Source organism: Anser brachyrhynchus, assembly GCF_964034855.1.
Source record: "Anser brachyrhynchus genome assembly, chromosome: 1".
NCBI lineage: Eukaryota > Metazoa > Chordata > Aves > Anseriformes > Anatidae > Anser > Anser brachyrhynchus.
Window position 1 is genome coordinate 203,990,504 of NC_137694.1, and position 13,939 is coordinate 204,004,442.

The 13,939-nt window shown below is 42.3% G+C and overlaps 1 protein-coding gene and 1 long non-coding RNA gene across 4 annotated transcripts in view; one reads left to right on the forward strand and one right to left on the reverse strand.

Annotated features, from left to right (window-relative positions):
• The window catches only part of LOC308183180, a 441,868-nt gene that overhangs the window by 252,265 nt on the left and 175,664 nt on the right, over positions 1-13,939 (reverse strand). The gene's annotated exons all lie outside the window — the stretch shown is intronic.
• Positions 1-13,939, forward strand: part of ME3 (malic enzyme 3) — a 124,623-nt gene that overhangs the window by 97,610 nt on the left and 13,074 nt on the right. For all 3 annotated transcript variants that reach the window (XM_080575202.1, XM_080575201.1, XM_080575203.1), the window contains exon 7: positions 12,054-12,163. In XM_080575202.1, coding sequence (XP_080431328.1) covers positions 12,054-12,163 — 110 coding nt within the window. The remainder of the gene's footprint in view (positions 1-12,053; positions 12,164-13,939) is intronic.

A 13,939-nucleotide genomic window follows, 5' to 3' on the forward strand; every position in this document is an offset into this window, starting at 1 on the left:
CACTCCACTCCACTTTGCACCTCTCCATTCACATCCGTAAAGTATTTGGAGATGCTCATGTGAAAGGAGCCATTAACCTATACTATCATCCTGACCACCAGCATACTTTAAAGCATTGTTGGAGCGTGATCTTTTGTGAGCTCTGGGCTGATGAATATTACTGCTATCAGCCTGCTATCAGCCAACTTTTCTGAAACAGATTCATTTGGTCTCAAGTTTCTGCTGGAATGACTGGATGCAACACAGTAGGAGCTCTCACTTTTGTTACAAAAGGGAGGAGAAATTGCTCAGAAGGGCAAAAATGTGCTTCTCTACTGTAGCATGGTTCCATGTGTGAGGAAACCTGCGAGCATGAACTGCTGTGGTCTTTGGTCTGCTCTGATTTCACATGTAAGTCTATGATGTCACACACAAATTCAGTTATTTGGGAATTCAGTCATATCTTTCCTTCTTCTCTTTTGGATTACCACAAATCTCTTGCAGTCTGGGGGGTTCCTTTTCAGCTTGATGTTCACACAGAGATTCAGACTATTTCCTGAGGATACTTCAAATTCTCGTGGAAACCATTTGTCAGTTCCTTTGCATGAGCACTTCCCACCCTGCCAAATCACTGCTGGCTCAGGGGACATTTGTCACTGAAGTGGAATGTGTCTGAGCCCACAAGAATGCCAGGGGATTGAAGAGTTACTGTTCTAATGGAATAATAATATTAAGCAGATGTCAAATTTCTGTAGCTGGAGACCCCTACAGTTAGAAGAAATGGCTTCTGGTCTCATAATAGCCACCTAATAATGAAACAAGGAGTGCATCAGAGGCTTCAGAATTAGTGCTTACAGTATGTTGAAATAAACTGTGGCTTCTGGGCAGTTTTAGAAATAAAAGCTCTTCCTGAAACACATGGATAAATTTCTGCATTTTTATGGTGCCTACATCTCCATTCATTACTCTTTCACCTAAAATGCATAAAATGACTGAGCTTTCTAATAAGAGCTCCAAATTATGCTCCTCTTGGGAGGCAACCACATGCAAAATTTGGCCCATTGAACCTAGCCCATGACTGAATGAAACAGACTGACAAATTGCTGTTTTCTTGCAATGAGTAATAGGGTTTGTATGGGAAAATACACTACTTCTGTTTTCCTTCTTCTCAGTTACCATGGTAAAAGGTAAGTCAGTCTCATTCTTGAACTGGTACATTTTTTCTGGCTGGAATAATATTCATGTAACGTGTCCAAGGATCATATCAAAGTAACCCACGGAATTTCTGGGGACTGCATATATGAGCAAATTAAGGTCGAAATGAAAATGCCATGAGAGTTGCTGCTGTGCTGGGACATACTCTCTGTGCTCTGCAGAGCTTCTGCCCAGCCTCTTCAGTAACAGTGTTCTTTAATCCTCAGACTCTCTTTCAAAGCAAACTACCACTGGAGATTTCTTTCCTTCCTCTCTTTTTCTCCTTAACCGGTGTGGGAACTGGTATAGGCCAATTCCTTATCTGATGTAAGACTTTCTGCCTTATTCCAGTCACTGCTTCTGTAGTCTCATCGTACAGGAACAGTGCAGCTTGGTGGCTCCAAGTGGCCGGAGGTGACAACGGATGTCCTGTCCTCAGGCTCCAGCCTCCATCCGCTGACGGATGCTGAGCACGCAACCTGAGGCTGCGAGAGGCGCTTCCATGCTGCAGCAAACCGTGGTGCAGAAGCCTCATTAAGGTGTCATAACTTCACTCCCGTTTCCTTTCCCATCAGCACTTATTAACAGGGTGACCGGGGAGACAGAAACACTCTCTTTTATCAGCCTCTGCCATATGGCAAAGCACAGAAGACATCAGATCAAGCGTTCGGCTTCTCAAAATGGGAGAAGGAGGAGAGAAAATAGCTCTGCTGAGTTTGTTTTTCCCTGTGTTTGTCCTGTGCCTGATTTCTCTTTGTCCAGTCCCTTCCCAGTACTTTTACCATACGCATACCAAGTCAGGTCACTGTGCTCTCCGACAAGCAGAGCTTGCTCCACAGCAAGCCACCTCTGTTTCAGCAGTTCTCCAGTGAGACTTGGATCACAGATTCACCAGCACCTTTCAGAAACAAAATCACCAGTATCTGTTCCCCCGTGTTGTTTATTCAGGTGCTGTAGTTCATTCGGATAACTGATCATGAAAGACAAGGCACCACTGGCCTTCACAGAGCTCTTGTGTAATATTGCTGATACCTAAAGCCCTTCAGCATCTGTGTCTGCTAGGAGACCTGCGTGCTGTCACCAGTGCCTTGGAAGAGCTGATGGTGTAGAGCAACTCCAGACTTCGTGGAGGCAGTGGATATTCTCCTTGTCCATCTGTCTCCTTGTCCATCTAGCCAGAGGGACTCTGCCATCATCCAAAAGGGAGAGGTGGTGGCGATGGGAAGAGCCAACCCTGCTGTCCTGCCTTGGCGTGGGATGAACTCATCAGCCAGCTTCTGTGATCTGCCTTTGGCCAAAGAAAAATATTTAGATTTTATTGGCTTGGTTTTTTGCTACTGAGAAACAGTTGAGCTCGCAGACACGCTGCTATAGGATCCCTGCTGTAACAGACTTTAACATCTTGCCTGCAAATCCTTTGGGATAATGCAGTTACAGACATTGAAAAGCTCTCTGCTCTGGGCTTTCTGTCTGCGATTTTTCACCTGAGCCAGATTCACCACAGCTGGCTTAGAAGGATGTAGCTGGAGAAGATCTGTCTGGGTGTGAGGCAGGTGGTGAGGCTCTGTTCCTTGCTGACTGTCAGAGGTAGCTCACGGCTACGTCTGTGGGTCAGCACTAACACAGTCATTTCCCCTGCTTGTGCCCTGTCCCCAGGAAGCTTTGTACCTCCAGCTGCAGCCTTTTCTCAGACCCAGTGCAAGGACCCTGAAGTCGTTTATCATAAAAGCACAAGAGTAGTGTAGCAGCCATTAGTGCTGGTCTTAGTGCTTGGAAACTGTGAGACACGCTCTGCAAAAGATAGGTTGTTTGGTTTTTTTGTTGTTGTTTAAAGGAATATAATGAATGTTGACCGTGATTTTTCCAGATTTTTTTTCCAAGAGCTTTGTGATGGAGCTTGGCTCAGTCTTGCCCTATATCCTCTCTCTAGCAGTAGCTGATAGCAGATGCCCAGGGATATGACTAAGAACAGGCATGCATGCAATAGTACATCCTTGGCATACTCCCCAGCTTCCAGTAATCTGAGATTCAGGGATTTCCTGCTATCTTTGTGTTTCAAGGGTCACTTTCATTGATTTAGCACTGACTGAATCCACAGCAGGCTCTTTGCCTCAGAGCGTGGCTATGTTTATGTTGGCAGAAAGCTGGCGAGACTCCTACCCAGTATTAGAAATATTGTGCAGCCCAAGGAGATAGTTCCTGTTGGTTTGTGATGCAGCTCTCTGGCACGGAATTTCTAAACCCAGCAACTACAGCTCTAAATTTTATGTTGGCTGCGGTTGATCTGGTTTTGCAAAATTCCCATCTGTTGGCTCATAACCTCGCATTCTAGCATAAAATCAACTGCATTTTTGTCTCACTCTGACAACTGTCATAACTGCTACATCTGCAGTCGTGACCTCGTAATGTGGATCTTCAGGTCCAGCTTTCCCTGCGCTGTGATTAACGTGGCAATCCACAAACCTGACTCATGCCATTTCTTTTCAAAACATTTTTTTGAAACAATTCTGTTTAAACAAATAACTTTTCAAGTAACAGAACAGATCATGTTTTCTAATTTCTCTCTTCTCCCTTTAGCACTTTTAGAACTGTTTAATGGGTGATATAAATGGTGCTATTAAATCACATCACGGTATTAAGTGAGGGTTTGAAGGTGTTTTTTTTTTTCAATGGTTTCAGAACCAGAAGGTCAACTTTAATTTACCAAAATTTTAGTTTTCATTGTCATTTCTTAAGGGAAAACTTGTCTTCCTCTCAGTTATATGGAAGACTGAAAAATGAAAGGCTTTTTCTGACACTAAATCTGTTTACATCCTGTAAGAGACAAGCTCCTCCTGAACCAGCAGTGCACTTGCCTGGCCCCGTGCCTCCAAGCAGTAAACCTGTCTCTCTGTTGTCTCTTCACCTATCTGGGTTTCCTCTTCTTGGCCAGAAACGCATGCAAATATGCAAACAGTGCAATCCTGAAGTGAGATTTCCCAGGCACGAATGACACTAGAAAAGGCTGAGCCTTCTGGGGCATACGTATGCTTTTGTCTAGCCTGCCTAACGCAAAGAGCACAAAACCACCCCAGAGCTGCCGCTCTCAGCATACTCAGCAGGGAAAAGGAATGGGGTCTCTGATAGGAAGAATGATATTAGACTTTGCACCATTTTTATGTGGAATGAACAAAAGTACTTTTTCCTTCTAAGCCTCTTCTTAGCTAGGCACCAGTGTTTGCTTATTTGGGACTGCTGGTTCCATCTCCATTTCTGATGTAGATAAAAGCATATCTTGTTCTGTCAGGATCACCCTTGTCGTGATATGGGACAAGCCTAGTTTTTTTTCCACTCTGTGAAAACTCCTTTTGCAAAGACCTTATGGAAATGACTTGCCTTTTCTCTGGATGTCCAAGCTGGCCCACGACCCTGTTTCTGCCCTGCTGGGGCATGCTCAGGGAAGCCCCCGTAACACTGCTGAAGTGCAGGGGTGCTTCCCACTCATACACAAGGGCAATGCAGATTCTTGAGTCACTGCCTTCCTCTTCTCCAGGAGCAGAGCTCGATCCTGGCGGGAGCTGAATGAGGGAAGTGCTTTGCCCACTTCTGAGCTACTTCTTTGCTATCTGCATCTCTGCTGGTAAAACAAAGAGAGGCCACAGCTCATATTCTGGTGCTTAGTGCTTGCAGCTCGTAGCCATGCTGCTTAGCTCTCTTACCACTACAAAGCCACAGGCATGCTATTTCTTCAGTAGGTGCCTGACTAAACCCATCCCTAACCTGTGACCAGGAATTGTATGGCAGAACAGTGCTGGTCAGCCCAAAGGCCTGCCAAGGGTCGCGGTAACAATTTTACAGTAAGAATGGCCTCAGGACACTGGCCAGACTCGGGTGCTAGTGCTGTTGAATTTGTTTGTGTGGACTTTGGTTTTCCAGTCCTGACTGCTGATTACTTCCCAAACATGATGATGGACTCTTTTACAGAAAATTTCAGTGTTCTTGGAAATCAGAACTTTGGCCGATCAAGCAGCAGTAATAAAATGTCAAGGACAAGGGCAAAGACATTTTGGCTCTTCTCTGCCTAGATTTATACAAGACTGAGTAGGAGTTGCAGTGAATCAAAGCAAATGCCTTACATCATGAATGAGTGGAAGTGGTGCTATAAAATGATAAATTCAGATGAGACTTGGAATGCCCTTCCTGTGATTCTTTCCATAAAGGAACTGGACCTTCTTGCAAGTATCTTTCATATATATGCATATATATGTAGGAATGTTTTATAGTCCTTATTCGCAGTGAATAAAAAAACCCTTCTCATACTGGTTGGCAAACGTGCTGCACAGGTCCTCAGGCCACCCTGGAAGTTCTGACTTGTGCAATTCAGTCAGATGCTTCTCAGATTGCAACTGCAGCCTCATGATTTTTTTATTCTGTGGCCTCATGGTTTATAATGAGGCTGGATGAACTCGAAGAGGTACATACAAATGAGGATTAAAGAAGCAAGTTGCATAATGAGATTGTTCAGGCAATTGAGAACTCTCTTGAATAAAGAAGCTAAAAGCAGTGTCATCAGGAAAACATCTGCCTCCCACTTCTGGGATTCACACTCCTTTGTTCTATACTTCTGCTCTTCCAAGAGAGCTGTGTGTCATCCTCTACAGGGGATACAGACTTTACTAACAGCATCTTTTGAGTTAGCATAGCCCAGAGCTTCAGCATAGCTCTAAGTGGATAGTAACAGTGCCAGAACAACAGTGCAGTGATAAACAAGGCACGGATCCTATACTTGTTTATTTTCCAGGAAATGGAATAATTTCATAATAAAGAGTTTCAGGTAGTAATTTTTACAACATACTTGTACCATTGTATGTGTTTGGCTCCTAGAATCATTTGTTGTCAGGGTGACAGTCTTATACCACAATTTTTATCAATAATATATTATTTCATTAAAAATCTTGTTTGTGCAAAATCTATTTGGCAAGCTTTGGAGATCAGACTAAAATTAATGTATAGGACCATTCCATTTCTCAGTGAGGCTATTTTTACAGGAAGGTTTTTGCAAGGTATGGGTGTGAAATCCAGAATTTGGGTCATAGTTATTTCTGGCACAAACCCCAAAAATACACAAACGCATGAGATAGAATCATGAACTTTACTGTGAAAGACTTTCAATTTTTCACTTTTTATTTTTTTAATGAGGAAGAACTGACAAAGTACATCTTCTTGTTTCCATTTCTAAAAAATGACTAAATTAATTCCAGGGAGGGTAGAGAACAGGGTCCATGGATGGTTGTCTGACAGCCAACAGTGAGGCAGGAGACAAGGTAACTGTAGGAAATAATGACCTTGTAATGCCACCAAGTTACAAGTTTCCATATTAATGCTATTGTAGCCATGATAGAGTGAGGAGAGAAGTGAGGAACTGTTTTTAGAGAGGAATTATACTGAGAGTTTTATCTGAGAAACTTGTAACTCCAAAGACCTCATTTTTGCTGAAAAATGTGTAGGGGAAGAAGGGGCTTAAGACATCAACCTGGATGATATTTAGTGTCTGTAAAACATTTTGCTGTTATAGTATCTCTTGATTTATATCCAGTGTGCCTGAATTCCTTCAAAACCACCTCTGTCAGAGAGGTATAGAAATTAATTGACCAAGCTTCCCTTTCCACAGCCTGATAAGAAAAGATAAGAATTACTCACAGCAAAGATAAGAATTTCTCAAGCTGAGTGGAAAGCTCCAGTTCCACTAGGAGACATAGGACTGCAGAGATCCCAAGGGATCTGCACATAAGAACAGACTTGATTCCAAAATCAGAAAGTCAAAAACTAAACCTTCCTATTTTGAAAGTGGGGGAAAAGAGTTGGGAGTTGGAAGAAACCAGACAGGACAAAAGCACTTGCTGTGTTTCAGTGTACCTTGTCCATGTGAAATGCTGATAGTCTCCACTGGAGCTTTCCTTTCAGATAAAGGGCAATTAGATCTAGCATATTTGAATGCCAATGTCCAGGATGCCAAGAAGATGAAATCATGCTCTAGAGGGGATGAGTCACTGAGAGACAAGATCAGATTATTGAAGGGAGCCAACCTTAGCTGGCCATGTCTTTCCTGGGCTGGAAAACATTCAGGCCTGATGTGACCTGCTGCTTCTGGCTTCAAACCCTCCTTCAGGCTCTGAGCTGGAAGTTAGGAGATGAGTCACATGCGTTAGTAGAAGCATAGAAGAACCTCTGTGTGCTGGCAGCAAACTGAACTGACCGACCTCAGGAGCCTCCTCCAACAGCGAAGTTTGCAAGATCGCACTGCAGGACCACTCAGCTGTAGCTACAAATTTAAGGATACTTAAATGTGGTGGAGGGGATCTTCAGAAATCCCTCTTCAAATATTCACTTTACAATCACTTTTTCTATAAAGAGGCATCCTGCACCTATAGATAGCAAGAAAGTTGTAAATGCATAGGTGTGTATTAAGTGAGGCTGCATTCGTATCAGATCTCACAAGTTAAACAGAGCAAAATTTCCTGACTGGTTAGGCAAAACCATACCTCACTAAAAACGACTTCTTCAACTAGAAGTTATTAATTTGGGTTTCTTAATGGAAACTACAATTCTTTCAGTGAAGCACAATAACTTTACAAAACCAGTTCCGTTAAATTACAGTTTTCATGTTTAAAAATATGACGAAGGAGTGAGACTGACCAGTATATTTCATTCCATCCTGAAGTGCGAGGGGACCACTTGGATACTATCCATGTGGGATGCAGCAGGAAAATTTCTTTAGAGAAGATCGGGAAAGAAATTAGAGGCTTTGAAGGAAACCAAAGCATTGCAGTAGAAAGCATGATAAGTCAGTGACCTAGGGTACATAACATATATTTAAGATCTTCCTAACCAGCTGTGATGATTTGATAACATGGAGATGGGGGCATCTCTCCTAATTTAGGTGCTTAAAGTCAGATGCCTAAATTTAAAGTGGATGTTTTAGACTGCATTCACAGAGAATGTGGAGAAAGAGGCATCTCCAGAACTGTTACTTACCTACTTCTATTTTCCATTTAGACTAGTTCAAAGAGCTTGCTACTGGATGTGCCTCTTATTCTTTGTTGTCTGTGAAGGCAGCCAGAATTATCTAGCTTAGCATTACCCAGCGAACTTTTAGAGGTGTAAAGGTAGTGAAAGAAATCCATCTGCACTGCTTTTTCTTGGCTAAATTCCCGTACAAGTAGCAGCTCTCTGACCACCCTTTCCCTTTGCAATACCAACTATTCTCCACATTGCCTCCTAAGCTGGATGGTTTTTTAGCATTTTTGCTTATTAAAACACTTCTGTCCCCCAGTCCCAAGTTGACTACATTCTGCTCTTGGATGCTACCCAAATACTCCTTGTAGAGTGCTCTGATTTCCTGGGGGATGAAACAGGTTACACAAATCCTGAGTTACTATGCTGTGGAGAATGGGCAGTAGAATTGACTCATCATGTTGCTGCTTACAAGGATGTTATTGCAATGGCTCCAGCAGTTGTTTTGTTCACACTCCTTGCTAAATTTATCCTTAGGTTCATCAGGTCACCCTAAAAAGGAACACACAGCCACTGAACTAGTATTAGAAAGAGCAGTAAAAATGAACCAGTCGATTTCAAAGACAGGGCTCAGTAAGCTGCCCAGTTTATGTTTAATTTCAGTGACGCAGCAGCCCAATTTCTTTGAAATCCTCTCAAAACCCCAGTAAGATGAATAGTCCTTAAGGACTGGGACTTTAACATCATCCCGAGATTTTAATCTGTGATTTAACTGTGAATGTTTCATTTAAAGCATCAGGTCTTAGGGTCTTGCCATGAGCAACTTGTAATCTTTGTTAATGAAAACTTTCGTTCTCACATTAAAAAATAAATTTCAGAAATGTGGTTTACACTTTAAAGAGGCTCAGTAGCAGAGGAAAAGAAACTAATCTTCAAAAAAAATGTCTCAATGAGCAGTTTTTCCATTCCAGCACAGTCCTGTCATACTGAGAGGCAGGAGAGAAATGAAGTGTTTATGGGCCACCATGCTTTCCTTGTGCTCTGTTTAATAAAAATGATCAAAGAGAAAATAGATAGAAGTCACTCTGCACTGTCACATGCTACAGACCAGGTACGTGAAGTGAGGAAATATTCTGTGGTCTAAACAACAGCAAAAAAAAAGTGTTCAGATTAATACTCTTATAGACTTGATTCTGCAGTCAGGGAAACCCACCCATCTACCCTTAACACTCTTTGGAGAGCTGGTCACACGCATTCATGCTGGCTGAGATCATTGATTTTATTCACCAAGCCAGTAATTTTACTTCCTCAGTGATACAAATAAGTAGTAAGACTGGTATGAGAGAAGTAGTTTCTATAGCAACTGAGGTTGCTTCAAGATTTGCTAATTCTTTGCTGTGAGATGTCAGCAGATGTTCTGAGTGGTGTGTCATCTCCCTGTTAGCCATGGTTTCCGTACACATCCAAAACCGTGATCAAGAGGACCATCCATTAGAAAACTTTTTTTTTTTTTTTCTGAGATGCTTTTTGTATTCTTTCTTTACACAAATTCCTTGGATGTTCAAAGTGTTCTTTTGATTTTCAAGACTTTACAGAGACAGAGAGATCTGGGAATTTTCATACATGGCTTTTTAGGGTGTTGTTTAGCATTTCAGAAGAAATGTTGGTATTGGATGACTCTGATAGCTACCAGAATCTGCACTGGAAAGGCTTAAAAGTGTGTAAGCAAACTGTCCCTCAAATATTCAGTGTAACTTGTAGTTCGCAGCAGACTGAGGACAATTTAAGAGCATTTATAGAAATGAAAAATTTCAATAGACTCCACTTGTTGTTGAGCCACGTAACATGGGCTGGCATATAGGGTACAGGAAAGGATTTGTCCTGTTCAGTCGCAAAACCAGTGGGAATAGTTGGCAGCCCCTTTTGGAAATGGCATGAAGCCTAGTTTTGTTTCCCCTCTTAAAGTATGGCAAGCTGGAATTCCTTCACCCTAGCATCTGTATCCTGCTGAATTGCAAAGTTTGCTGGTCCCTTGGAAAATCAAAACCTAACCCCGCATATCCAGGCTGGGAGGAGTGGTGTAACCACAACAGGGATATTGCTCTGTTGTTTCTCCTTCCAGCACAGAAAGCAAGATGAGAAGTTGCTGCCTTGATGGCCAGTATGACCAGTCACGCTTGCATCTGTCTACCCAGAGAAGGTTTGCTGGACTCTGACATTGCAGAGTGTGGAGTAAATATACCTCATAAAGTAGGAGCACACAACAGTAACAGACTCATCTTGAAAGCAATTTTTAACCCCTCTGCACTGTATTCCCTTTCAGAAGAGGGGGGTGACCACATATGGGGCAAGGCAGACCATCTCTGATAGTAGCCAGGTACTAGGAAGGCACCCAGACTGCACGAGATAAGTTGAAGTTGACCTCAGTCATTGTATTTCAGGTTAACTGGGAAGAAAAGCACCTGCTGTGACATATTACCCCTTACAGGAAACTGAACTGGAGCAAGGCATTGAGTTGGGTTTGAGCTTTTACATCTAAAATGTTTAAAGAGTCAGGTATATCTCTTATATCATTGTGCTACTTTTCTAAAAAGCAAGCACAGAGGAGGTGAAGTAAGTGCAAGACCCAACCTGTTTCCCTTTCTGAGACCAGAGTGTCTATAAAGCACGAGTTTCTCATGATAGATGATTAAAGGAGCACAATCCTTGTGCTTATCGCCGTCTTCTTGCTGACAGATGAACTCAAAATGGGAAATCATAAGAATAAAAAATTCAGAGCCCTGCCAGGTGAGCCTGACTGGCCAGACTGCAAGTGCCATGAGAAGAGCTTTTCATGACAGGAGCCACGGTTTGTAAATGGAGCGTGTTTCATCCAGTATTAATTTCTAGATTAAAGCATGGGTGTCTCCTACCTCAGATTTCAGTGGCAAAGGAGGAAAGCCTGAATGGGAGGGATGTAAGGTGATGCTGCCTTTGCACAGCTTTCAGTCCCAGAGAGGCTCAGGTCTCTAATACAGTGCAGCTATTGAGAGCCCTTCCACCAGACTGCAGCGTGGGAGTTGCTAATTTTTGCCTTACTCCTTCCCCATGCTTCTCCCACTGTCTGTCACGTTTCTGTAAGAGAAAGGAGTATTTATGGAGCAGTCTGAGTATTACCCATTTTTTAGAAACTACACACTTGCTCTGGTATTATTGGATAATTATGGAAGGTTTGCAATTATTTCTTGCCTTTTGACCATCTGGGTCATTGGCTGTCATTGTGTGCTGGTTTCTACAAAGCAACTCATTGGAGAGAAATGTGTTTCCAAAGCACAAAAATGTGGCTATGAACTCACACAGTGAAGTACTCGGGTCCATGTGAGCCTACAAGCAGTTTTCTTCTCATCTTTCCCTTACCTACAGTTGAAGTGGGCACTTGGTGATGTTCCTTTAACTCGTGGGTTTTTTTGCAGTCGGATTTTCTGTATTGCAACATGACAGTTGCAATATCCATTCCAAAAGAGCATCTCCAACGCTTTGAGAAGATCATTGGTAAATATACCACTGAAATTTTGTCATACAATAGATGCATATATACAAAGATGCATGTATATACTTATATATGTATATACACATATATAGATAAATTAGGAAACCCTCTGTGTCCCTTGAGTAGACATTATGAATACAACTTACTCTTAGTTACAGACTCCGTATTTCTGAGTGTGCAGAGCTTGGGAAGGACATGATCCTGTTTGATGTTACTGTGATGCATGATGTTGAGAATCAGTGCTTATGATTATCTCAGCGCTTGAGTCTCTAGCTACCTTGTCGTGATAAAAGGTGTATATATCATTCTATGTTGTAGAAATATTTTTGTCCATTTTAAATTACCCTTTATCTTTCAGGTATGGTATGAATTGTTTAATCCAGTTTGAAGATTTTGCCAATGCTAATGCTTTTCGTCTCCTCAATAAATACCGCAACAGATACTGTACGTTCAATGATGATATTCAGGGTAAGTACAGTTAGGAAAATGCAGACTTAACCTTCACCTTCTTATAAGGAAAAGCAATTAAGATTACAAGAGTGTTTATTACGCAATACTCAGATGTGTGATAAGTTTTAGCATTTACACATAAGCATTAAAAAAAAGAAGCGCAGCAGTCAGAGTGGAAAAGTGAGTCTCCATTGTTTTTAGTAATTTAGCTGTTTACTGCAGCAATGTTCTATGGAGAAAATGGATCATGTGCTTTAGATTATTAAGGTAATTTAGAGAGTTCCATTAATTGTCTTACAATCTAGCTAAAACAATACTGATGTTTTAACAGTTGTGTAAGGCTTTCAGTTTCCATGAGCCACGTGGTCATTAGCTGATCCTGGCAATGTCCCTCTTTTGTCACCCTCCCCATTACGTGCACAAATGATAAGGTAAAACCAGCTTCTTTCCTCTCCATGGATGCTAACACCAGGGTAGTCTGAGAACAGACATGTTCTCCCCTAGAGTAGTTAACATAACTCTTCCAGCACCAAGGAGAAATGGCACCAGCAAAGCTGGGGTTAGAAGCAGCATGCCTCCCAGGCCTTGTGAGGCTCAGCTGTCAGCAGAATTGCTCAAATGCACAGAGGGATGCAAGCAGCATATTGGTGTCATCCTTGCCTGATGCTGACTTTGCTTTAAACTGTTGGAAGGGGTTTTTGCCCATCCCACAGGGACAGGATCTTCCCAAGTGATTAAAAACAACCGGTTCTTCTGTGAGTTCCTCTGCCTTTTCTTTTTTTGTCTAGTCCTCCTTGCAACATGCAGAAATGTCAGCAGTTTGTTGACTTAATTATTTGCAGTCAGTAGGGCTTATCCTCACTTGTATTTGAAAAAGACTGAAAAAAATTGCCCATGTCGTTTTTCACACAATGATGGCTCTTTTGTAAGCAGATTTTGCAGCAGTATTTCCATATCTGCCACCCATCTAGCAATATTTGGCCGTGTGCAACAGATTGTTCATATCTGTCAAGGCACAAGAGTCCGTAAGACCCTGGCTTGTGGGAATACGTTTGGTGTGATGGGATGCATCGTCCCTTTTCAAAGACACTTTCATGAAGAGGGTTTAGAAGCAGAAGAGCTTCAGGCATTTCATAGAAGGTGAGGTATATAATGCTGTACAAGCAGACTGCTAGCTGTTCTTGCCACCCAGAAAAGCTTTCAGTGGAGAGAGGAGCACAGAAAAACAGAGTCCAGGGGATACATTTTTGATTGGAAGTTTTGAAGGGAAGAACCAAGAACTCAAACTTTCTCGGAGATGGACAGATGAAGCCCATAATATGAAGCAGATGATGTAAAAACTTACTTGGGATTAGTAGCTCTCTCTGCGGGTGGAAGGCGACTCAGCAGATGAAAGGAAAGGAGGCCAGGTGATGTGGCACATCTTTGGGGCTGGATGTAGGTTTCTGGAGGGACTGATAGGATTTTATGTCTTACTAAAGCCTCTCAAATAAAGCATCCAGCTGGCACTGTTTCCACAGTAGTAGATAAGGAAATAAATCCTGCTGATCCTTTGAGCAGACAAGTGATGAGTCAGGGGAAGCAAGCCACTGTTTCCGACTTTCTTATGTAGCTGTCAGAAAGAAAAGGGGAGTCCAAGCCAGGGTCGCAAATGAGTTTTAGGGACCTTTGGGAAGCTGAAACAACTTGGACCCACTTAGTTAGCTCTGTCTTGGAGTAACGTCAGAGATAAATGGATTTGGAGTTGGGATAAGTAGACTGATTTACCCATGCTAATATATCCCTCTGTTCCCC